This window comes from Gobius niger (genome assembly GCF_951799975.1).
Source record: "Gobius niger genome assembly, chromosome: 3".
Lineage (NCBI taxonomy): Eukaryota > Metazoa > Chordata > Actinopteri > Gobiiformes > Gobiidae > Gobius > Gobius niger.
In genome coordinates this window covers 5,496,454-5,521,878 of record NC_136854.1, presented here as the reverse complement: position 1 = coordinate 5,521,878, position 25,425 = coordinate 5,496,454, and the positions used below count along the sequence as shown (strand labels likewise).

The 25,425-nt window shown below is 44.9% G+C and overlaps 1 protein-coding gene across 1 annotated transcript in view; it reads left to right on the top strand.

The window, feature by feature from the left end:
- Positions 1-25,425, top strand: part of LOC306960586 (piezo-type mechanosensitive ion channel component 2-like) — a 116,695-nt gene that overhangs the window by 45,379 nt on the left and 45,891 nt on the right. The window contains exons 15-30 of the mRNA XM_079553017.1: positions 344-422; positions 2,701-2,795; positions 3,257-3,423; positions 5,427-5,584; positions 6,275-6,451; positions 9,585-9,698; positions 11,475-11,675; positions 11,752-11,956; positions 15,358-15,459; positions 15,692-15,863; positions 20,538-20,624; positions 22,163-22,319; positions 22,722-22,818; positions 24,692-24,854; positions 25,103-25,192; positions 25,262-25,419. Of these exons, the coding sequence (XP_079409143.1) occupies positions 344-422; positions 2,701-2,795; positions 3,257-3,423; positions 5,427-5,584; positions 6,275-6,451; positions 9,585-9,698; positions 11,475-11,675; positions 11,752-11,956; positions 15,358-15,459; positions 15,692-15,863; positions 20,538-20,624; positions 22,163-22,319; positions 22,722-22,818; positions 24,692-24,854; positions 25,103-25,192; positions 25,262-25,419 (2,222 nt within the window). The remainder of the gene's footprint in view (positions 1-343; positions 423-2,700; positions 2,796-3,256; positions 3,424-5,426; positions 5,585-6,274; positions 6,452-9,584; positions 9,699-11,474; positions 11,676-11,751; positions 11,957-15,357; positions 15,460-15,691; positions 15,864-20,537; positions 20,625-22,162; positions 22,320-22,721; positions 22,819-24,691; positions 24,855-25,102; positions 25,193-25,261; positions 25,420-25,425) is intronic.

The window sequence follows — 25,425 nt, the reverse complement described above, 5'->3', positions numbered from 1 at the left end:
CCATGTGCTCTCTCTTGCTGCTAGAGCTACTTAAATAAATAGCTTGGCCACTAGGGGTAATATTTGCCCAACAACTAATGCAGGGCCAGAACACCTGCTATCACCAGGGCCTTCAAGTCGCATGCTTTGGTCAATCAATCAATCAATCAATCAATCAATCAATCAATCAATCAATCAATCAATCAATCAATCAATCAATCAATCAATCAATCAATCAATCAATCAATCAATCAATCAATCAAACTCCTACGAAAATACTTTGGTCAAACCCTGAAAGCCCTTCCTTTTTAAACCTTGTAAACACTTGTCTTTCTAAGTCGTTATTTTTTATGTGTGAACGCAGGTTGGATGACCTGGGTCTGGAGACGTTCTCAGTTCCTGTTCTCTTTACCAGGATCTTCATCCCAGCCGCTTTCCTGCTGGTACCTACTCCGCTCTTTTTTAATACTCATGTTGAAATGGATCATGTCGAATTGAAAGGTTCCGTATATTGTATTATTTAAGGTTTCAAACTACATTCAGGTTATTTCAACAAAAATTTCAAGGACATAAGACTTTTTCTGTCTGCACAATATATAGGAAAAGAGAATCCCCCACAGGTGTGCCTTAGGCTGTCTACAATAAAAACTCTCACACAGCACAATGCCACAGATGTCGCAAGTTTGAGGGAGTGTGCAATTGTCATGCTGAATGTTAATTTCTCTACCATCATGTCCAAAGGCGTTTCAGAGAATTTGGCTGTACGACTGCAGACCACGTGTAGCCACCAGCATTCAGCATGTTCACCTCCAAAACCACCTCCGGACAGCTGCTGCAATTGTTTTGCATAAACAAACGTGGCGTGGTGACTTCAGTGGGCGGATGCTCACAGTCTGTGACGTATGGTATGTTAGAGAAACCTTCTCTTCAAAGATGAATCCCTGTTTGCTCTAGCGTGTGGCGTCATGTGGGTAGGGCTGAGTAACATTTAATGGTACGAACTTGTTCGCGACCAAAAAGTTCCAGTAGGGGGCGGTATCGAAAAACAAAAATTCTTTTGGTACCTAGATTCAGTACTTTCTTCCTTCCAGACGTCGGACCCAGGCCCACCTGAATGTACCCATAGGCCCCGGGGCTTAAACAGAATTGTACCAGCTCCAGTGGGACAAAGTTGCCGACCCCCGTGATAGGCCCTTGACTCTGGTAGGCCCCTGGGCTCCAGCCCCTGCTAGCCCTAGACAAAGAAGAGCAAAGACTTCCCCCCGCTCACTTCCGTCAATAACCTTTAGGAGTTACTGCGCGGACGTTGTGCTCCTCGTATCATTACGCCTCACAATATAGTGCCCCTTTTTATCTGCTTATAAAATCGAAATGTTACATTTCTGTGTAAATATACTTCGCATGAAAACACTTCACGTAACTTTATTTAAATAGGGAACACGTGGAAGAGCTTGGTAGCTTCTATCGTGAGCATTTTTGGAGCTATATGACATGTGGGAGAGGCTGCGTATGTGCTCCGTTTGCGTGACAGAGCGCACGGACAAAGACCAGACAGGTATATATTAACTTGTCTAAGGTTAGGTAAGAACATATCTCAGTATGTAAAAACGGTGGCCTTTTCCTTTAACATTAGTTAATTTGAGGACATTTTAAATGATTAGTGACAGAGTGAGCGCTCACGCTGTGTAAAGAGCTTGTGAAGCGCTTTTGCTTCATCATCAAACGTGTTTAGGAAACTTTAGCTGAAATAAAACAGTTTCATGATGTGGATCTGGACTGTCCCTGCAGCTCAGGAGGTATTAATGTTCTTTCTCTTTTTTAATCGCTGCTTAAGTGAAAATTCTGCTCAAAACAGGCCTGTGTTCTGCTGTGCTGTTTTAGGTCATCCTAAATGAGACTTTTTATACCCATGTTTGAAATCGGTATTGTATCAATATTGAAACAAAGTTTAAGGCACTGGTATTGAAAAGCAGGTACTGTTAAAGTAGTGGTATCAGAGAAACATGGTGCACAATGTTGGGAAGCAAGAGGACCATGGTGGTGGTGGGGTTATGGCGTGGTGGCGAACACAGGGCCATTTTTTTGATGGCTCACAAACTCACTGAATGGGCGACACTGGACATGTCGCCTATTGAGCATGTTTGGGATGCTCTGGATCGGTGTATACGACAGCGTGTTCCAGTTCCTGCCAATATCCAGCGACTTCACAAAGCCATTGAAGAGGAGGGGCCCAACATCCACTGGCCACAATCAAAACCCCGATACTAACCCCCGACCCCTGCAAGGAAGCAAAACAGAACATTTCAGAGAGTCCTTTTATTGTAGACAGCCTAAGGCACCTGTGCAATATTCATGTGACTAATCAGCATCTGGATATGCCACAGCTTTGAGGGGGGGTGGATTCTGTAGACAAAGGAGTGTCTAACCTTAAGTGTAACATTGAAGAGAGTGCATTTAAGTTACTCTACGTATCTGGACCCACCCAGTGGCCCAACATGAGATACTGGGAAAGCTCCCGGTGCTCCTGATGGCCAGTCCTGGCTGACCTCCTGATGGCCAGTCCTGGCTAACCTCCTGATGGCCAGTCCTGGCTGACCTCCTGATGGCCAGTCCTGGCTGACCTCCTGATGGCCAGTCCTGGCTGACCTCCTGATGGCCAGTCCTGGCTGACCTCCTGATGGCCAGTCCTGGCTGACCTTTTGACCGTTTTGTCATCTCCAGGTGTGTGTCATTCACCTGCACTACTTCCACGAGCCCTTCCTCCAGCTCACTGACCTGCAGACTGTGGTGAACACACACAACAGCGCCATCTCCAGGTACTAAATGTGTATGGGTTTGGCTGGTTTAGACCGGCACATAAAGGTTCGGATACACTGCGTGACAAAAACAAAAAGAGTAAATACACAGGATTACTCCACTCCAGTCATGCCCCTCATGAGGATGTAAGACGTAAAGTAGATTTTTGCCCGATGTCAACAGGTCAGTCAACTCAAGTTATAATTCCTTCCATTAGTTTAAAACCAATCCACATAACAAGGGGCGAATGTCGCGCAGAGAGCACAACGGGGGGTCGGCAGTTTGAATCCCACAGGTGCTAACTGTCGTTGTGTCCTTGGGCAAGATACTTCACCCCCTTTGCCTCCAGTGTCTGTGTATACTGGTGTATGAATGAGAGAGGGAATGGGTGAGTGGTTCTTTGATATAAAGTGCTTTGAGTGCCTAAAGCAGGTAGAAAGGTGCTGTATAAATGTGACCATTCATTCAACATTTCACCCAGGCTGGTGCACTCGGATGGTAGCCTGGTGGACCTGTCTCTGGAAGCTCACTACATCAGCGCTGAGACCAAAGCTACAGAGAAGCCACCAGAGAAACTGGCAGAAGAAGAAGAAGAGGAGGTGGAAGAGGAGGAGGAGGCCTTCGAGTCGTTCTCGGATCACATGACCGGTCAGTCTCATTCCTGTCTCATCCTAATGACCATGATCTGTGGATACTCCTTACAGGCAGCATCTTTGCAAATGCACATATATTTTCATCTTCAAAGCAGCCAGAGGGAAACCAAAGAAGAAAAAAAATTGCTTTCCCCCATTTCTTCCCCATTAATTTAACATATATATTTTTCTACAAAATAAAGTTAGAGACATGGAAAAGAGCAAAGTCGTTCAACAGCTCATAAATACTTAATAAGCAGACAATGCTAACCAGGAAGCTATGCTAGCTATACTGATGTCAGCAAAATGCTTGTGCCGTTTTTCGCTTCTACTGAACATATGTTTATTGTCAGCCAGAAAACTGATAAAAAGAAAGGGGAGAAAGTGTGATTCCCATCAGTGTTGAGGGTAGCGTTTTACAAAATCAACAAGTTATAAAAATAAAATACTTTTTTCAGTAACAAAGGAATATAACTTATTACTTTAAGGGACTAAACAGAGTTTAAAAATGTTCATTGTTCAATCAATTATGTATCTTCCTCCCCCTACATGTTCCAGCCATGTCCTAATGTATGAATGAGCTCAGACCTGTTCACCACAACTGCCTCTAAAATCCTGTCACTCACAAAGGTGTTACTTCAGGTCTGAAGTGCCGTCATGCATGAGCTTAATATAGAGACTGCAGTTACTCGTAAGACCTGAGGTGGCAGTAGTGGGCATAAAAATGACCGACTTGCATCAGGTCCCTTTAAACAAAATCCGGAATATATTAGTCATTACAATTGAAGTAACTCAAGTAACAAGTGCATTTAAATGGTTTGTATCGATGTACAAACAAAAAATGTCACACGCCACCCAAGTATAAAGCAGCACCAAATCAAGTTGGACACAGCTGTATAAGATCTGCAGTTACTGTAGCTAATCCAAACTTGCCAACTCTCCCGATTCACTCGGGAGACTCGCGATTTTTAACCCTGTCTGACGCACGCACACGCACACGCACACGCTCACACACACGCACACGTTAACACACACGCTCACGCACACTCACACGCACTCTCACACGCACGCGTTCACGCACCCGCTCACGCACACGCTCACGCACACGCTCACGTTGACGCACACGCTCACGCACACGCTCACGCACACGCTCACGCACACGCTCACGCACACGCTCACGCACACGCTCACGCACCCGCTCACGTTGACGCACACGCTCACGCACACGCTCACGCACCCGCTCACGCACACGCTCACGCTCACGTTGACACACCCGCTCACGCACACACGCTCACGCACGCGCTCACGCACACTCACACGCTGACGCTCACGCACACTCACACGCTGACGCACACGCTGACGCACACGCTGACGCACACGCTGACGCACACGCTCACGCACACGCTCACGCACACGCTCACGTTGACGCACCCGCTCACGCACACGCTCACGCACCCGCTCACGCACACGCTCACGTTGACACACCCGCTCACGCACACACGCTGACGCACGCACTCACGCACACTCACACGCTGACGCACACGCTGACGCACACGCTGACGCACACGCTGACGCACACGCTGACGCACACGCTGACGCACACGCTGACGCACACGCTCACGCACACGTTGACGCACACGCACACGTTGACACACACGTTGACACACACGCACACGTTGACAGACATGCTCACGCACACGCTCACGCACATGCTTACGCACACGCTCACGCACATGCTTACGCACACTCACACGCTCACGCACACACTCACGCTGACGCTCACGCACGCGCTGACGCTCGCGCTCATGCACACGCTCACATGCTCACACGCTCGCGCTGAAGCTCGTGCTCATGCTCACGCACACGCTCACGCACACGCTGATGAATGTGAATCTTCAATCTTTTCAACTGTATTTTGTTTGTTTGGTGTCTCAAATAGTAATGTTCTACATCTGTTCTGGATAGAAAACTCTTTCAGATTTCAGTATCAGTTAAAGAGCCTAAACACGTTGTTTTCAGTGCTGGTTTCCTGGCGGCTGGTGGTGGACCGTCTCTCTGTGCTCTTCCTGCGCTTCCTCCTGTCCCTGCAGAAGCTGCAGCGCCTCGTGTGGTGGCTCCTGGAACTACACATTGTCAAAGTGGTGTCGGCGTACATCATTTGGGTGTCGGTCAGAGAGGTAAAGCTGCCTTCATCGTGTATCTGCACGGCTGCAAGTTAGTTACAGACGAGAGAAGACGAAAGAGCTGTGCTTTGATACATGGATAAGAAAGTGACAGTTCCCATCGGCCCCCTCTATGGAGCACACCATGCGCCGACACATGACATGTACCACAGGGTTAGGGTTCCAGCAGAGAAATGCTATTATGTACAACAGGTTAGAGGTCATCCGATACATCAGGCACACTTTGTATCAGATTTTACAATAATGGCTATCGGCCACTAAAAGGACGATATCTCCAGAACTATAACAGATAGAAACTTACGATCTTCAAGCTCCCTCTGAATTACCTAATAAAAATGTTTTTTTTTTAAATCACCCCATGCCCCTAATGAAGCGCCCCCTGCTGTCACAGTCCAACACCAGAGACTGCTCATAGAAATTATCCAAGCTACTGTTTATCTGGTACAAAGCCTCTTTTCTTTTGTCTTATGTGAGATTCACGTCTTTGTACTATATCCCTGTCAAACGAACCAGTAAATTAAATGAATCCACTCAAACATCTCTCCAGACTGGTAGATCAGCACATTACATGGACAGATTCAGAATTCACCAACAAAGTTTGGTCACTAAATAGAATAAAACATGTCTTTTCTTTGGGTTGGAAATGTGTGACTGCTCAATGACTGTCCCGCTCCGTCTGTGCAGGTGTGCGTGTTCAACTGCCTCTTCGTCCTGTGCGTGGCTGTGGGCCTGCCGTGCAGAGGGTGGCGCCCCCTGCTGTCGTCAGTGTGCACTATCTGGGCCTGTGTGGTCATAGTGTGTAAGATGCTTTACCAGCTGAAGGTGGTGCAGCCCGGCAGGTACTCGTCCAACTGCTCCACGGTACGAGCCCTATGCCGCACTTTGATTTATCTGCTCTGCCCTCCAGTGTTTCGTAAGAGCCGACATTTGTGAAAAAGACCTTTGTGATTTATATTTTGTCAGCCTTAGACAATTAACATTGCTACCGGCTCTGAGCCACCAAATTATTATGCAGACAGGTATTTGAAGCTTCTGGTGCCTCTGGACTCTCCCGAACATCAAGGTGTAGGACCCTCCAGAGGCTGCAGTTGTGCATAAACCTTCTATCCAGGCCTCCCCTAAACTGTTCATTGAAGCTGAAGCAGAAACGGCTGCAGTGGCTCAGAAATACATGAGGACTCATTTTCAAACAGTCTTGTTCACTGATGAGGCCGTGTGACCCTGGATGGTCAGATGGATGGAGTAGTGGATGGTTGGTGAATGGCCACAATGTCCCAACAAGGCTGTGACGTCAGTAAGGAGGGGGCGGAGTCATGTTTTGGACCAAAATCATGGGGAGAGAGCTGGTCGGCCCCTTTAGGCCCTTTTAGGCTCCCTGAAGGTGTGAAAATGACCTTTGAAAAATATGTGGAGTTTCTGACTGACAACTGTCTTCTATGCTACAAAATGAAGAGCCGTGTTTCCCTGAACAAAATTATCTTCATCATGACAACGCACCATGTCATACTGTAAAGAATACCTCTGCATCACTGGCTGCTATGGGCATAAAAGGAGAGAAACTCATGATGTGGACCCCATCCTCCCCTGACCTCAACCATTAAGGTCAACCAATGGTCAATGGACCTCAACCATTGACCATTCACACAAGCAACGTTAGCACTATACACGTTAGTACTAGTGAATGTGTTACAATTAGCCTATTTATTTATTGTGAATCCTGACTGTACTAAAGAGATAGTATGGCCTGTAAGCATGTCCCAATATGACAAATTAAGATGCTTTAAAAGAACAGGCCACCATTTTTACATACTGAGATACAGTGGCGGCTGGTGATGTGAAAACCAGGGGGCGCTGTTGCCTCCATAGATATATGATTTCTATGGTTGCCTCTACCTACCTTTAGTTATAGCTTACTTATAAAGATTGTTTTTAACTTCAAAAAGAAAGCATTGAATGAATGTATGCTTTTGGGGGGAAAAAAATCTGACTAAATGAAATAAAAGTGTAAAGATAGTCACTATACATATTTGTGTTGTGCACCACTGATTTGTGTTTTGCACTAACAGAACCAGAACAAAGGCAGGAGGTGTTTCCTCTTTGATTTCATGTACTGTATTAGACCCAGACCTGCTGTGGTTTCATTATGAGCCTCAGAGCCACAGGTTTAAACCCGTATAAACCGTCAGACAAATGATCCGCTCAGAAATAATGTGCAGCTTACGTTTAGAAGAGAGTCCTCCTCCTGTAGCACCTGGAGCTCCACCTGTAGCACCTGGAGCTCCTCCTGTAGCACCTGGAGCTCCTCCTGTAGCACCTGGAGCTCCTCCTGTAGCACCTGGAGCTCCACCTGTAGCACCTGGAGCTCCTCCTGTAGCACCTGGAGCTCCTCCTGTAGCACCTGGAGCTCCTCCTGTAGCACCTGGAGCTCCTCCTGTAGCACCTGGAGCTCCACCTCTGTTTCCCTCAGTGAATGAATGACGTTCCCCTCTTCTGTCGTAAACTCCTCACGGTCCTGAATCTTCTCTCCATCAAATGTCCACGTCCTGGAACATTAGTGTCCAAGTCAGCGAGGGTTTGTCCCAAAGTGTGAGATAAACAAGCAGCAGCTAAAGCAGACGAGCTAGTTAGCATCGTCATGCTACCTCCAGCAAAGTCCGTTTAGACGTGACTTCTGACGGAAGAAAGTTGTCCCAAGTCCATGAGTTTGACTGAATCCTTTCACCTCCTCTCAGGAAACAACACGAAGCTTCTCTGGTCTTTTCTCCGATCGTCCGTGAGCTCAGAGCTGCTCCTCGTGTTTGTTTACAGGAGACGCTTCCTCGTCTTTCACCTGTTAATCTCCGATGGCGCTTGACCTCAGCGCCATCGGAGATTAACAGGTATTATTTATTATTGCGCGTCTCTGATTGGTTGAATTAATGATATACGTTTTTATACCATAGTAGAGCGCCATTGGTTAGATCGCGGGGGCGCTGTTCCTCGCCGCCCCGAGAACAAAACTATACATTTATGATGCTGTTACAGCACAAGATGAACCAGGCAGACAAAATGACACGCTCCTTCACCTCCGCTCCCCCTCCCTCAGTGTGTAAAACACCTGTACAGATAGACAGTCATTTTGCTAAACTCAAAACGTTTTATTTTTTTTATTTGCAAAATTGATAGGAGGAGCGGCGCCCCACCGGCCATAATGGACCAGCCGCCACTGCTGAGATATGTTCTTACCTGAGCTTCGACGAGTTGATGTGTACCTGTCTGGTCTTTGTGTGTGCTCTCCGTCATGAAAAACGACCAAAGATGTTGTTTGCGTTTGGCCTCTCCCAATGTATCCCTATTTCTCCAAACGGGGTGGAGTTAGAAGCGACCACGCTCTTCCACAAAGACCAGACAGATACACATCAGCTCGTCGAAGCTCAGGTAAGAACAGATCTCAGTGTGGAAGAACGGTGGCCTGTTCCTTTAAGACTGTAATTCTCACATCACGCAAAGATTTCTACAGTTCTGGCTCATTTACAATGATGTGAGACGGACGTTTGTCCCAACTTCCAGCCGTCCACACTTGTTTGAGACGTGCATGCGCAATGTGACCAAACACGGATTCCGGACATGAGGAATTAGACCGGCTTAAGGCGAGACACTGCAGGTGAATAGGGAAAAAAAATAAATGTAGAGATATCAATTTGGAACATTACCTGCAGTGACTTCTGATTGGCCAACAGGACAACAGGAAGCGAGGCTCGATCATTCTGATTGGTGAACATCACTGCGGAAGCTTAAGGCAGAAAAACAAAAACCTACCCCCATCCTATAGATTGTGCTACCGCAGCAGCTCAAACATCGATTTTGATGGGAGAAAGGTTAATCGTGCAGCAATAATTCAAATGATAAATCTTTAAATATCAGCGCTAAGGCACCCAAAGGAGATTTGTTATGTCCTCTTTAATGTCAGGCCCTGTCCTTCTTTTAGTCATTTCAATAATTCTGACTGCTGCAGGTCGCCAACTCCAGTCTGGACCTGTCCAAGTCTGTGCTGTACTCTGGACCTGTGGACCCCGCCCAGTGGGTGGGACTTAGGAAGACCAATGGGAGAGTCCTGGACTATCTGTTGGTAATATCCCACTTCATAAACTGCACTGTCAACACAAGATTTAAAATAATTATTAGTTACACTAAAGATCGGTAGCAAGGATTAAATAAATCAGAATCAGAAACACAGTCCAGACATTGTTAATGTGGTAAATGACTATTCTTACTGGATTTGGATGATTTTTAATGGAATATGTGACAGAGGCGTATTTCCAGCAGCCATCACTCCAGTGTTCTAATCGTGCTAAAGGCTAATTGATGACTAAAAAAACAGCAGTTCGGTAAGGTGCAGTGTTCCGAGTTTCAGTGTTGTAGTTGTCGAGAAGGACATTTTAATGACAATGAAACAAATACAAAGAATTTAAGCATCAAAGCTGGTAAAAATAAGACAAAATGTGGTGCTAATTTAAGAATTTTGGAAACCTTAGCTGTGTGGTAAGATTTATAATCTATTAAATAGCAACGTTAGCAACATCCATCCATCCATCCATTTTCTTCCGCTTTATCCGGGGCCGGGTCGCGGGGGCAGCAGTCTCAGCAGAGATGCCCAAACTTCCCAATCCACACACACCTCCTCCAGCTGTTCTGGGGGGACCCCGAGGCGACACCAGGCCAGCTCGGAGACATAGTCCCACCACCGTGTCCTGGGTCTTCCACGAGGCCTTGTCCCACTAGGACATGCCTGTCGTTAGCAACATTAGCGTCACAAAGCAAACAGTCATTTTAAAGCCTCTGTGTCTCAACTCCAGTGTAGGAGCTGAGTGACAGACAGCAGTGGGCAGTAGAGGACAACTAAAGAGTTAAGAACATAAGAAATGTATAAAAAATATTGTATTTGAGCGTTTTACATACAGGTAACTATGTACGTTGCCATGTTGTTTCCCCCACTCGGGGGATGTGAGGATCATCATCCGACTTTCCCAGTGGGACATCCGACATCAAGGGTGTTCTAGTTTAAATTTTCCGCAGGGAGCTCGGTGATTCTGACTAGATATGGAGCAGCATCTGGAGTATCAGCATTTGTGAGTTCCAAAATAGCGCGAAAAGGGAATTTTCTTCTGAAACTCGACAGATATATATTGGTTGTTTTCAGGTTCTAGAATGCGATGATGTCACAGTACCAAAAAAAAGATCAGTAATATCAGTCACTGGGTCCAGGATCACCAAAAATGTCCTCTAAAACAAAATAATTTGACGTCTATATTATATTATAGGGCTTTAGAACGCTGTGATGTCACCTGCAACCCAGAAATTCTGGTTCTGAGACATGGAGGCTATTCCATACAAGGTTTCGATGAAAACATGACACGGTCTTGGTGACCCCAAACGTTTGACCCATATGTCTAACTTGTGGTACTGACATATGGCTATACCATCTAAGGGTGCGGCAATATGTTGATTTTGCGATATATTGTGTTTTCTTTGCCGGATGATACAACACTGATTTTATTCCGATATCAATACTTTTGATGACGTCATGCTTGGACCAAACACTGTCACAAATCTATTACTTTTAAGGGCAAAGCACATGAATGTTGAAACCAATGTTAGATTATGAATAATAAAAATTAAAAATGTAGTTTCCAAAAAATCGTAATTGCAGGTTATTTTGGTACAATATATTGATTATCGCAGTATTGGCGTATTGTATTGAATTGTGAGGTACCCGGAGGCTCACACCCCTAATACCATCTATGTCCATCCATATATTTCAAAGAGGAAATACCAAAGGGCTACAGTGCTTTGTTGGCTTCATTTAGCACTGAGCCTTGTGGATCAGCGTACTGTCTGTCCACAGAGTAACCTGACCATGCTAGCACTGTTGGCGTTCGAGGTCACAGTTTACCGCCACCAGGAGCTCTACCGTCTTCGCCGCGGGGAGGCCCCACCCCCAACTCGGACGCTGTTTGATGACATCACCAGGCGTCACCTTGATAAGGGCCTCCTCCACTGCACCAAGTACTTCATCAACTACTTCTTCTACAAGTTTGGCGTGGAGGTGAGCAAACATTCATTTACTCACAGCCGCCGTTCCCCCGTCCTTTGGTTCCATCATGGTCGTGTCCGTTGTTTAGACGTGCTTCCTGCTGGCGGTGAATGTGATTGGCCAGAGGATGGACCTGTTTGCGGTAGGCCACGCCCTCGCTCTCGTCAGCATTCTGTGGCGTCGCAGCCGGTGTCTCATCGCAGTGGTTTGGCCTCGCTACTGCTACTTCCTGTCGGGCATGTTGTGTGTGCAGTACATCCTCTGCATAGGCTTTCCTCCAGCCAGCTGTAAGGGTAAGGAACGATGATGAAGATGGTGATGGTGATCAAAATGTGCAGAACAGGTTTTTAGTCACATCACAGATACTCTGTCAAAACCATATACTGTATTTCCAAACCACTTTCTGGCCGCTTTTACTCATAAGACATTTAAAGCAGTAATAAGCAACTCATGCCCCTAGAGGCCATAAGCGCAACTGCAGGTGTCATAGCAAGTAGCGATTTTTTTGCTCATTAATTGTCCGTGAGAGTAAATACTACACTGACAGAAAAGACAAAGGGATTGTACATCCAGTTACACAATGGAGATCATTTTTTTCACTCAAGCTTGGCTGTAAATGCTGTTTAAAGTTACGCTAGCCCGCAGTTAGCTTTGTCCATTAGCCTGTTAGCTTCTTCTTTGTGATTCTATTAATGTGTATTGGTTGCTCCGGTCCGGTGGCAGTCAAGTTGCAATTGTGGTTTTCTGGCCAGAGACACCGGGGGAGATGAAAGACCCCCCAGTCATCCCATTAACACTTGTATTCCCCCCAGAGGGACTACGGAAAGGATTTATTAAAGGGATATTTCAGGATTTTTGCCATAGGACCTCATTTCCTAGTTATCCAGAGTATTGCTGATTTTGGAAAAAAAATTCAAAAATTCATGCAGTTTTTATATTTGAAGACTTTCGTGGTGCTAGGCTAGTGCAAGGCTAGCGCATTTCTACGATATCAGCTAGCCTGCATTAAAAACAGTGTGACCCGCTCCACAGTGCACCTGAAGCAAATCACTTCTAACACCAGACTAACCATATAAATGTCTGTGTCCATAGAATAATGTTTGGAATATAACTGACCTTGTATCACATGAATGATCGCATTTTAAGGGACTATTTTCTCGCAGATCCTTCCGCCGCTGCGTATCTTATACAACCACGAAGCTGATGCTGCTCAAATATATGGTATTTTAAATGATTCTATCGACACAGACATTTACAGTATATGGTTAGTCTGGCGTTATCAGTGGTTTGCCTCAGGTGCTCTGTGGAGCGGGTCAGACTGTTTTTAATGCAGGCTAGCTGTTACCATAGAAATGCACTAGCCTAGCGCCACTGGACTCTTCAAATATGCATGAATATAAAAAAATTAGATCTCCAGAAATCAACAACACTCTGGAGGCCCTATGTCAAAAATCCAGAAATATCCCTTTAAGGTAAACAAGTTACTTAGTATTGCTTTAATAGATCCATAGTTTACCGTAAGATTTGATCATGAACTCGTGGCAATTGTACGATGTGTCATTCCCACTACTGCCTGCAGAGGGCATTCCAGGCCACTGTGAAATCTGAACCAGCCTTTCATATGTGTGTTCCAGGCGTAGTTACTGTCACTGCATTTGTGCTTCCACACATTTAAATGGCCCAGTCAAGAAAACGAGGTAGCACAGTGGTGGTTTTGTTTGCAAATGATTCAAATCACTTTATAGAGGTTTAGCCGTTTGTTCTACTTCACCTGTTGAGTTGTATGCAGTAGCACCCCCAGTGGTTAGCTAAAGTACTGCTCCGTTGCTCTGACAGTATGCACTTCGAAGGGAAAGCATCAACGGGCCTTAAAGGCTCATGCTCTCTGTTGGAAACGTATACAGATATGCTTGTAGCCCTCGGTCGCTTTGTTTACCCAGAGTGATAACAACAGAGTGGTGCATGAGCTAACCGCAGGGGGCGCTACTGCACACAGCTCAACAGGTGAAGCAGAACAAATGGCCAAAAAACATAAGAAGTCCCGTTTCTGTTTGCCAGAAGACACATGGATGTTTCTGGCAAACAGAAAACGGGACTTCTTATGGTTTTCTTTCAAAAATGCCACTCTGTCATAAAGGCCATATTTGTGCAGTGTACGACTAATAGTTGTCCTGTGTACAGTTTCCCCCACCTGAGCTGTAGCTCTCTGCAGTTCATCCAGGGTCATCATAGGTTTCTTGGTAGCAGCTGTGGTCAGTGCTGTCCTTGTTCGGTCAGTAAGTTTAGAAGGACGGCCGGGTCTTGGTAGGTTTGCAGTGATGTCATACTCTTTCCATTCCTGGATGGTGTATTTAACTGTGCTTTGAGAGATGTTTTTATAACCGAACCCAGCTTTATACTTCTCAATAACTTGATCCTGGACCTGTCTGGTGTGTTCTTGGACTTCATGATGCTTCTGCTCCACAATAGTCTCTGAACATGAGACCATCACAGAGCAGCTGTATTTGAACTGACATTAGAAACACACAGGTAGACTCTGTTTAGTCATTAGGGCAACATGTGATCATTCAGAAATCATCAGGAAACTTCTGAAGGCAAGTGGCTGCACTAAAAGGAAAAGGGGGGGCTATACTTTTACACATCACACTTTTCAGTTTTTTATTTATTTAAAAAAATTGAAATCATGTATAAATTTCATTTCACTTCACGATTGTGTCATTTAGTGTTTGTCTTTCACACCAAATTTCAGTTAAATATATTTATGTTTATGGTCCATAGTATGGCAAAATGTCGAAAAATTAAAGGGGTGCCCAAACTTTTGCATATCATTGTACTTCAGTCAGAGTGGTGTGAAAAAACAGGTGGTGCCATTCTGTTTTGATCCCAGCTCTTCATCTCCCCTTTGGGAATATTTTCCAGCCCCCTCTTTTAACCACTATTTTACGCAATATGACATTGAGTACAAAAACAATCACACAGCTTTTAAGCTCACACAGATTAAGCTTTTATTCAGGCACTCATTCACGTTCCTTTTCTCTGCCCCTGGCACACAGGAGAAAAACATACATGTGAAAGAAAAGGGTCTCCTCTCTGACAGACGTTTACAACCTGCCTGCTCCTAAATAGTCAGTGTTTTGTTTCACAAGCCCGTTGCTTTGAATCGTGCGCTCTTCGAACGTGTCCTGACAGTATGCTACGGAGGTTTGTTGTGTGGTGGAGCGAGGGGAGGAGGGGCTAAGGGACAGAGTGACTGTTGAACTAGGAGGAAAAGCTGAGGGAGAATTTGAAAACCTTTTTATAGATCAACATGGCTTTTTCTAACTCATAAAGTGAAAGTGTGAATAAAACTCTATCTTTAAGTATTATTTTCAAATTGACCAAAACCCCAAAATATAAATTCTAAGGTACACAAAAGTGTTTTATACTGTATGTTCACTTTAAGTTGTAGTAAAGCGCTGCTTAATGTTTTTACACATTATATCGTCATCATTTATTACTCGCTCGTCACTGAAATTTGAGCATTCTTCTGATAGACTGAAATTACAATTACTGTGGACAACCAGACAGAGCCATTCGACGGACCAAGCATTACTTAAACAAAGCAGAGGCGGTTTAATGGGAGCTGCAGCTTGTCTCACACTGACCACTTGTTTCTCTCTGTGGCCTCCTCTGATTAAAGCTGTGTGACCTGCAGATTACCCCTGGAGGGCGCCCTCCTCCAGCCTTGACTCCAACGTGGTCAAGTGGCTGTTCCTCCCGGACCACCTCACGCCGCCCAACCCCGTCTTTCTCCTCTGTAAGTGCCATCACTCACACAGGCAAAGTCAATAGGATGGAATTAAAGAAAGCCCTTATTGTTTTATTATTGGTCTATAATATATCATTGTGTTTGTTCTCTGAGTGGCTTCAGGCTCTGTTCTGACTCATAACTTTGCTGAGAGCGGGACATCACCGTTCCAAAGTGCAGCTGGTGCTGGTGTGCGAGGGAGGAAGTTGCTTTGGGAAACAGCCTTTGTCTCTCTGAGCAGATGACTTCCTGCTGCTGATGGGAGCCTCACTGCAGAGGCAGGTGTTTGAGGAGGAGCTACAGCCTGACACCCAGCAGAGGGCCGGTGACAACGGAGAGCTGGACTTACACCAGGACCCAGACCTGATCAGGCGCCTGTGCACCAACCCTGTACCCGACTTCATGCTCTGCAGGTGAGGACCTCTGCCCCACACAGATCTGAGACACAAATCCTCACAATCCTCACCCTTTGTGAGAGAGGGGGTCAGGAGCAGGGGCGCATCTACCCACTTTCGGGGGGTATGCAGACACAAAGCTGCCCCCCCCCCCCCCCTTCCAAAAATAGAAAAAAAATAAAAATAAAAAGGAACTCGAGCGCATTTCTGACCCATGTGGGCTGCGAAAATGTGCAAAAATCACTTCACGTTAATCCAATCTTGTACTTGGAATAGGCTACATAAGGTATTACAACTTTAGGGACAGTAATAATGTAATAAACTTTGATTTTTTTTATTGTGCTTAACACATTTTGCACTTTAAGGAGACAAATCAGTTGTATTCCTATATTTTAATTATAGTGTTGCTTTAGACTGAACCACGAGGAGTTGTGCCCAATACTACTTTGCCCCCGCTCCGTGGCGGTATGAATACATGCCGCTCGCCGCGAGGTAGTTCGGCCGCAAAGGGCGCTCGGCGTGCGGTCTGAAAGAGGCCTAGACACACGTAGTGCAGCCTTTTATGCATCACCGCCAGTGGACACCGGGATGATGCAGACGAGATCCCCACGCTGCTGCAGCTTCACGGGCTGCTTTTGCACCGCACTGACCACCCGGACCACCAGCTGAACCACAGTCAAACCCGCTGTTTTCTCCTGGCGCAGGTCAATACCCGTCAAAACCTCCCCCAGTCCGTGCACTGTGCTTTGGATAAGTCATTAACGCCAACGGAGGTGATGAGCTCCGTGGAGGAAAACACAGGTTTTTAGCCTTCTGCAGGGACACAGGCAAGGCCATGGACTGTGACAAACGGAGACTGCTCTGAACTTTGTTGAAAGTTGCGAGAGACGCTTTCCGTCGCCAACTCGCTGTTTACCTGCAAAAAAGAACCACGTTTGCTCTCTCAGTGACCTGTGTTTGGCATTTTGTGTCTGATAATGTGTTTGATCATGTGTTTAAAGCTGCACGGTTTGAGGAAAGCCTTTGAAGTGTCGTTACGCAGCGTGTTGGCACTTGGCGCGCTGCGTTCTGGTGCGCGCTCGGTGCTGCCCTTTTCGGGACCCGTGAAACTCCCCTGGGTGGACAGGGGAGGACACTCCCGATGGAGACTGGGGAGCGGGCACGGGAGGGCGTCGGGAACGGGATTGAAATCCATTCCCATGCAGGTCTGTACAATGGGGCACTGTTGATGCTATGGGGCTCCGCTGTCGCGTGCTATGAGGAAATGGCCGAGATGGTATGGGGCGCTGTCCCTTGCACACCGACTATATTTAAATATTTTTCTTCTCTCTTGTATTGGCGCCCCGTCCTTTCGGCGCCCCTATGCAAGGCATATATTGCGTATGCCCTTTTTGCGCCACTGGTTAGGAGAATATTCATGATATAGGCAAGGCAAGTTTATTTGTAGAGCACAAATCATACACAAGGCAATTCTAAGAGCTTCACAGTTGCATAAAATTACAATAAAACAGATCAAATAAATAGAACATAAACATAAAAATGAGTCAATTACAAGAGTGCAGATACAGTGCCTCTCAAAAGTATTCATACACCTTGAACTTTTGCACATTTTGTCATGTTTACAATCCTAAACATAAAGATTTGAAGTGAAAGAAAAATGATGCATGATTCTGTTTTTTTTTTTTTCAAAAAATAGAAAAGTGAAAAGTGGGGCGTGCATAAGTATTCATACAGTATTTCTCTGAGTGCATTAAATTGCCTTTATAACATTCCTCATGACTCCAGAATGTTCACACCTTGGCCTAACCGTTAAATAGAGGCACCTGTGTGTAATCTACTCTCAGTATAATTACAGCTGTTCTGTGAGGGCCTCAGAGCTGTGGTCGGAGTGTATTGGTCACTAAACAACATCATGAAGGCCAAGGAGCACCAGAGAGGTCAGGGATGAAGTTCTGGAGAAGTTTAAAGCAGCGTTAAGTTATACAAAGATTTCCCAAGATTTAAACATCTCACGGAGCAACTGTTCAATCCATCATTTGAAAATGGAAAGAGTAAAGCACCACTGCCAACTTACCAAGACACGATCGCCCACTTTAAATATCAGAGCGAACAAGGAGAGCACTGGTAAGAAATACAACCAAGTTCCCCAAGATAACTCTGGAGGAGCTGAAGTCCTGCCGCTGAGCTGGGGGAATCTGGACATGGGACAACTATAAGTCGTATCTACACAAATCTGGCCTTCATGGACGAGTGGAAGAAGAAAGCCATTATTGAAAGGAGGCCATAAGAAATCCTGTTTGAAGTTTGCTAGAAGTCATATGGAGAACACAGCTCCATGTGGAAGAAGGAGCTTTGGTCAGATGAGACAAAAATTTAACTTATTGGCCCAAATGCAAAACGTTATGTATGGAGCAAACCTAACACTGCTCATGGTCCTGAGTGCACCATCCCCAGTGTCAAATATGGTGGGGGGAGCATCATGCTGTGGGGCTGCTTTTCCTCTGCGGGGACTGGGGAGATTGTAAGAATAGGTGGGAAGATGGATATTTTAAAAAAACATATTAATGAGTTACAATGGCCCTGTCAAAGTCCTGACCTAAATCCTATTGAAAATCTGTGGTAAGACCTGAAAACTGCTGTTCACAGACACTCTCCTTCTAATGTGACAGAGCTTGAGTTGTTTTGTAAAGAGGAATGGGCTAAAATGTCAGTCTCTACATGTGCAAATCTTGTAGAGTCAGACCCCAAAAGACTTGCTGCTGTTATTGCAGTAAAAGGGGGTTCATTCATTTCATCATTATCATACAGCATTTATGCTGTATGAATACTTATGCACGCCCCACTGTTTGGTTTTCTACTTTTTGAAAAATAACAGAATCATGTATCATTTTGCTTTCACTTCACAGTTGTCGGTTACTTGTGTGTGAACGTTCAGTAAAAAAATCCAAATAAAATCTTTATGTTTAGGGTTGTAAACATGACAAAATGTGCAAAAGTTCAAGGTGTATGAATACTTTCGAGAGGCACTGTAAAATACTTTCAGTGTCATCTGCACAGGTTAAAAGAAGTGTTTTCAGCCTGGATTTGAACATTTAATAACGTAAGCTTAATTTCCCAATTCTGAAATTTTTGCACGCTTGTAACCTGCGCACCCGAACCCCTGCGTGCACTTCAAACGAGTGCACCTTTCGTAGAGGAGCGTAGGTCGCAGTGTGGGTATTGGGACAGGGCCCTAGTCTGGAGGTCAGCTCCTCCACCTCCTCCTGCGCAGCTCCCTCCACTCAACAGCCTTTCACCATCCGGGTACCTTCTTTTTTTTGTTTCTGGTGCCTCTTGTGCCGCCTCCACTGTGCTGCAGGTGTGGGGGCTCTTGCTGCATCTTCAGTGTCTCACAAGAAGAAATGTGTGTCTCAAATGGGTGTAGCTGATATGCTAGCTGTTTACTTTTGAAAAGCTGCTTTCTTCAGGACCATTATGGACTCTACACAGCAAAAAAAATCCATCAATCCCCACAAAAACACGGCAAAGACGTACAAAAGCAACCAGTAAAACAATGTGGAACACAGAAGCCACAAATGCAGTTTGCAGAAAAAAAGCAAAAAAGCAGCTGTAGCAAGAGAGAGGGAGGTTGCTTCCTGTTTACACTGAGGGCTTCACTTTGAAAAGAACAAATGCACAATGTTCAAACAATGTAAAGTAAGGCGAAGTCAGTCACAGATGGTGTTCCCCTGCTTCATCCTCAGCTGGTTCACGGCCCCCCCCGTATTCCTTATGGTTCACCTCACTGTAATTATGAAGCACACAGCAGGCTGCCACAATACGACTGATGAAAGTCACATTTGACTCGTTCACTTTCAGTAGGCGTCTCCATCTTCCTTTGAGGCAACCAAAGGCTCGCCCTGGTCTGGCCTAATTTATGATTGTAGTTAAGCTGCTCCGGAGTTGTATCTGGTCCCTCTGGGAAAGGTAACCACGGTCATAACATCCAGGGCGGTAGGCGTGTACCATCATGCAGATTCCCTGGTCGGCCAACATTGATGTCCCAAAGCATCATATTGTGGTCCACTACACCCTGCAATATGATACTGTAATCACCCTTCCTATTGTAATAAAATCTGACTGTCCCATCAATTGCTCCTACCATCTGGGGAAACCAGCACCTCTGATGGAAACCTCGAACAATGTGTCTGAACTGTCCCGCAGATTGGTGCTTGATATACTGGGGTTTCAGGCGCATTGTTTTAAATGTTGTAATCTGTAAAGCACTTTGTGATACCTTTCGGTATGAAAAGCGCTTTATAAATAAAGTTTGATTGATTGATTGATTGATTAATGTGAGGCAGGGCCGGAGTGCATCACACAGCTGATGGAAAGTCTGCCTCCGCATTCTGAAGTGCTTTGTCCACTCATCATCTGACCAGGTGGTGCTGATGCTTTCCCACGAGCGGCTGCTGACAGGGACTGTCCATATACTCCTGTATAACAGAGTGAAATGTAGTTGGCTGTGAACACTGAGGTCAATGTGCTGCTGAAGTAATAGTGTACTTGAGTTGATTCACATTCCTTTGCCCGGGAGATTCTGGGCTAAAATCTGCCTAATTCTCCTGCCGTGTGAACCAGACTTAACCAGAACGAGACCTTACATACACTGTATTTGGAACACTGCTCTAACTTGTCCTGCTGTGGTTTCAGGTCCTACCTGGACATGCTGAAGGTCATCATCTTCTGCTACATGTTCTGGTTCGTCCTCACCATCATCTTCATCACTGGCACCACCAGGTAAAGAGAAACACACTCTGAACTGGACTGGGTGTGTTCATACAGCAGATCTGCACTGTCAATAAGCTGAAAGTGAGTCAATCCCCCAACTGTTGACTTAATCCGCTGGTCTGGTTCTGTGCTTTTAAAGTATCTTTTTAAATAAAAGAAAAAATCCTAAATCTCAAATAGGGCTGAGGTACAGTATCTAAAGCCGGTGCCATAAAAATACATTTTTTTTCTTATTCCCCAATTTACTTAGTTACTAATATATTCCCTATTTCACACAATTTATTTCTTTTCTCCACACATTTCTTGACCTTGGAGATTAACCCGATTTTGTACATGTGCAGATCTTCCACACATTATCGTTCCGTTTTCTGGTTCTAGATGACAAATAATTTAGTATAGGTGAGGAAAAAGTATATTGGAAAAAGTATCAGAAACTAAGTATCTTTTAAAGAACTGGTTTTGAAAAAAATGTAACGGTACCCAGCCCTACTCTCGCCTCCAGAGCAAAGCTTCTCTTGTGAATGGCTGCGCCTGTCTTTTAATTGCAATATTTAAATGTTGTCACTCCTTTCTGTGTCAGACGTGGCTTAAAATAATATACAAGCTATACAAGTATGCTAACAAATCGATGGCGCCGTAATGAATGCAATGCAAGTACAGATCTACTCAGAACTAAAAAAAAAAGAGCTTTCTGTGGTAGAAGAAGAAATCACACAAGCTCAACAAAAAAGGACATTTTGTAAGATATGTTCCCAAAGTTAAAAAGCATCCATGTTAAAGGAATAGGCCACCGTTTTTACATACTAAAATATGTTCTTACCTCACTTTAGTCGTGTTAATATATCCCCGTCTGGTCTTTGTCCGTGCGCTCTGTCACGCAAACGGAGCACATACGCAGCCTCTCCCACATGTCACATAGCTCCGAAAAAGCTCACGATAGAAGCTACCAAGCTCTTCCACGTGTTCCCTATTTAAATAAAGTTACGTGAAGTGTTTTCATGCGAAGTATATTTACACAGAAATGTAACATGTCGATTTTATAAGCAAATAAAAAGGGGGACTATATTGTGAGGCGTAATGATACGAGGAGCAAAACGTCCGCGCAGTAACTCCTAAAGGTTATTGACGGAAGAAAGCGGGGAAGTCTTTAGGAGTTACTACGCGGACGCTGTGCTCCTCGTATCATTACGCCTCACAATATAGTCCCCCTTTTTATTTGCTTATAAAATCGACACGTTACATTTCTGTGTAAATATACTTCGCATGAAAACACTTCACGTAACTTTATTTAAATAGGGAACACGTGGAAGAGCTTGGTAGCTTCTATCGTGAGCTTTTTCGGAGCTATATGACATGTGGGAGAGGCTGCGTATGTGCTCCGTTTGCCTGGCAGAGCGCACGGACAAAGACCAGACGGGGATATATTAACACGTCTAAAGTGAGGTAAGAACATATCTTAGTACGTAAAAACGGTGGCCTATTCCTTTAAGAAATCCAAAAGTAATGCCTGAATCATGCATAATCCCAACTTTGAAATGTGTGTGCAGGATCAGCATCTTCTGTATGGGTTACCTGGTGGCCTGCTTTTACTTCCTGCTGGTGGGGGGAGACCTGCTCCAGAAGCCACTCGGCTCCATCCTGCTGTACTGGGACTGTTTGATTGGATACAACGTCTTTGTTATCACCATGAAGAACATCCTGTCTGTAAGGCGTGGGCACACCCCAGCTATAACATCTGATATTTCATCCATAACTGTGGCTTAAAGCATTCATTGGGCGCCTCAGCATTGGTATCCAAAGATTGACGTGTTGCCCACGGCTACAAATAAAGTAACCTAACCTAAAGTGACATTAGTCATATGAAAGAACTTCATCAAAAGATGAATATGACCGTATTGGACCTTACAAATAATGACCAGTTTGATGAAGTCCTGTGTGCAAAGCGAGTTGAAATGAAGCCAAATACAGACATGTACTCCACATCTCAATTCAAGCATCAGTGCCAAATAAGAGCGTAAAGTAGTCCAGAAAGAGTCTAAAGCCTGAAGTCGATCCCTGAGCGGAGAAGCCAGGGCCTGTCATTTACAGGAATGTCTTCTGTTGCAGATCTTGGCATGTGGCTTCATAAAGTCTTTGGTTGTGAACCACTGTTGGCTCATCCAGCTCTTCAGCCTCGCCTGCACCATCAAAGGCTACAGTAAACGTAGGGAACACTCTTTAACTCCATTTCAAAAGTGTTTGAAGGTTCACCAGTCTGCAGGATCCAGTGCCCACATATCTCCTCATATAAAACTCTGTTGTTTTCCTACAGAGGAGGAGTTAGACACGCCCTTACCCAATTCTTAGTTGGTTATCTTTTTAGTCATTTAGATAGATAGATAAATACTTTATTGATCCCGAAGGAAATTGTGCATTAGTCTCTTGCTCACATTGACACAAACAGCATCTACAGGATTAAAAAGTTAAACACATAAAAAAAACAATAAATACACAAGCAAGAGAAGTTAAGGCACTGCAAGACAATGTTCAAGACATTTCCCTCTGTCCTCCTCCTCTGCTCCTCCCTGAAGTGGCTCTGTGATAAAGCCTGATACCATGAGGGACAAAAGAGATTTCGGCTATTTTTAAGATACTTTAATGCTCTAACAAACTATTTAGATATTTAACCGATCAGGATAGTCCCACTGAGATTAAGAATCACAACTGTGAAGTGAAAGCAAAATGATACATGATTCTGTTATTTTTCAAAAAATAGAAAACAGAAAAGTGGGGCGTGCATAAGTATTCATACAGCATGAATGAATACTTTGTGGAACCCCCTTTTGCTGCAATAACAGCTCTGTCAAATTAGCGTTTTCAGGTCTTTCCACAGATTTTCAATAGGATTTAGGTCAGGACTTTGACTGGGCCATTCTAACACATTAATATGTTTTTATTGAACCATTCCATTGTAGATTTATCTTTGTGTTTCGGGTCATTGTCCTGCTGAAGGCGAATCTCCGCCCCAGCCTCAGTTCTCTTGTGACTCCAGCAGGTTTTCCTCCAAAATGTCCCTGTATTTGGCTCCATCCATCTTCCCAACTCTTCTTACAATCTCCCCAGTCCCCGCTGAGGAAAAGCAGCCCCACAGCATGATGCTCCCCCCCCACTCAGGACCATGAGCAGTGTTAGGTTTGCTCCATACATAATGTTTTGCATTTGGGCCAAAAAGTTCAGTTTTTGTCTCTTCTTCCACATGGAGCTGTGTCCTCCATATGACTTCTAGCAAACTTCAAACGTGATTTCTTATGGCCTCCTTTCAATAATGGCTTTCTTCTTGCCACTCGTTCATGAAGGCCTGATTTGTGTAGATACGACTTATACTGTAGTTGTCCCATGTACAGCTCAGCGGCAGGACTTCACAGTTCCTCCAGAGTTATCATGGGGTACTTGGTTGCATTTCTTGCCAGAGCTCTCCTTGTTCGGTCTGATAGTTTAGGTGGACGGCCGTGTCTTGGTAAGTTCTCAGTGGTGCTGTACTCTTTCCATTTCTGAATGATGGATTGAACAGTTGCTCCATGAGATGTTTAAATCTTGGTAAATCTTTGTATAATTTAACGCTGCTTTAAACTTCTCCACAGCTTTATCCCTGACCTCTCTGGTGCTCCTTGGCCTTCATGATGTTGTTTAGTGACCAATACACTCTGACCATAGCTCTGAGGGCCTAAAAGAACAGCTGTAATTATACTGAGAGTAGATTACACACAGGTGGCTTCTATTTAATGGTTAGGGGAATATAAAGGCAATTTAATGCACTCAGAAAAATGCTGTGTGAATACTTATGCACGCCCCACTTTTCTATTTTTTGAAAAATAACAGAATCATGTATCATTTTGCTTTCACTTCACAGTTGTCTGTTACTTGTGTGTGAACGTTCAGTAAAAAAATACAAATGAAATCTTTATGTTTAGGGTTGTAAACATGACAAAATGTGCAAAAGTTTAAGGTGTATGAATACTTTCGAGAGGCACTGTATACTTAACATTTGACCAGGTCAGTAAATGAAGAGTCTAATCTCCTGCTTCTACTTGATCCAGCGGAGCAGAGCTCCAAACAGTGTGAGCTTCCCAATGGTGAAGCTGGGATCATCTGGGACGGCATCTGCTTTTGCTTTCTGCTGCTTCAGCGGAGAGTGTTCAGGAGCCACTATTTCCTCTATGTGCTTCTTGACCTGCACAACACACAGCTGCTCGCATCCAGGTAAACGTACAGCACGGTAGGCCTAAAACTGCCACTGATCCTCTCTGTCATCTCCCTCTACTCGTGTCCATGTATTTCCATATACATTAGACATCTTTTGTAAAGTGTGATTCGGACAACATGCCAAAAGTTGGTTTTGCCATCTTTCGTATAGTTTTCTATAACTGAATATGGGCTGAAGAGTTATTACCTTTGCCTCAGTTTTCTTCAGTAACCCATGTTATATATCTGCGTGTGTGTGTGTGCAGAGGAGCAGAGCTGTTTGAGGCCTCCACAGTGAAGGCCGTCAGAGCCAGGCTTCAGGTGGAGAAGAACTCCATGGACCTTCTCAAGAGACAGTAAGACCTATTCTGTCTAGGATTTAGGCTATTTCTGACCCTTGACCTCGTCTTGGTCCCGTCTTTTAGGATGGAGCGAATAAAAACCCGTCAGCAGAAGTTCCGCCGCGGAAAGGAAACACTTCTAAGTTTAAACAAGGAGCCTGCCGGAGCTGAGGGGAATCCTGCCCAGAAGGAGAGTAGGGAGGGCAGCCAGTGGTGGAGGCCCTGGGTCAACCACGCTTCTAGTAAGT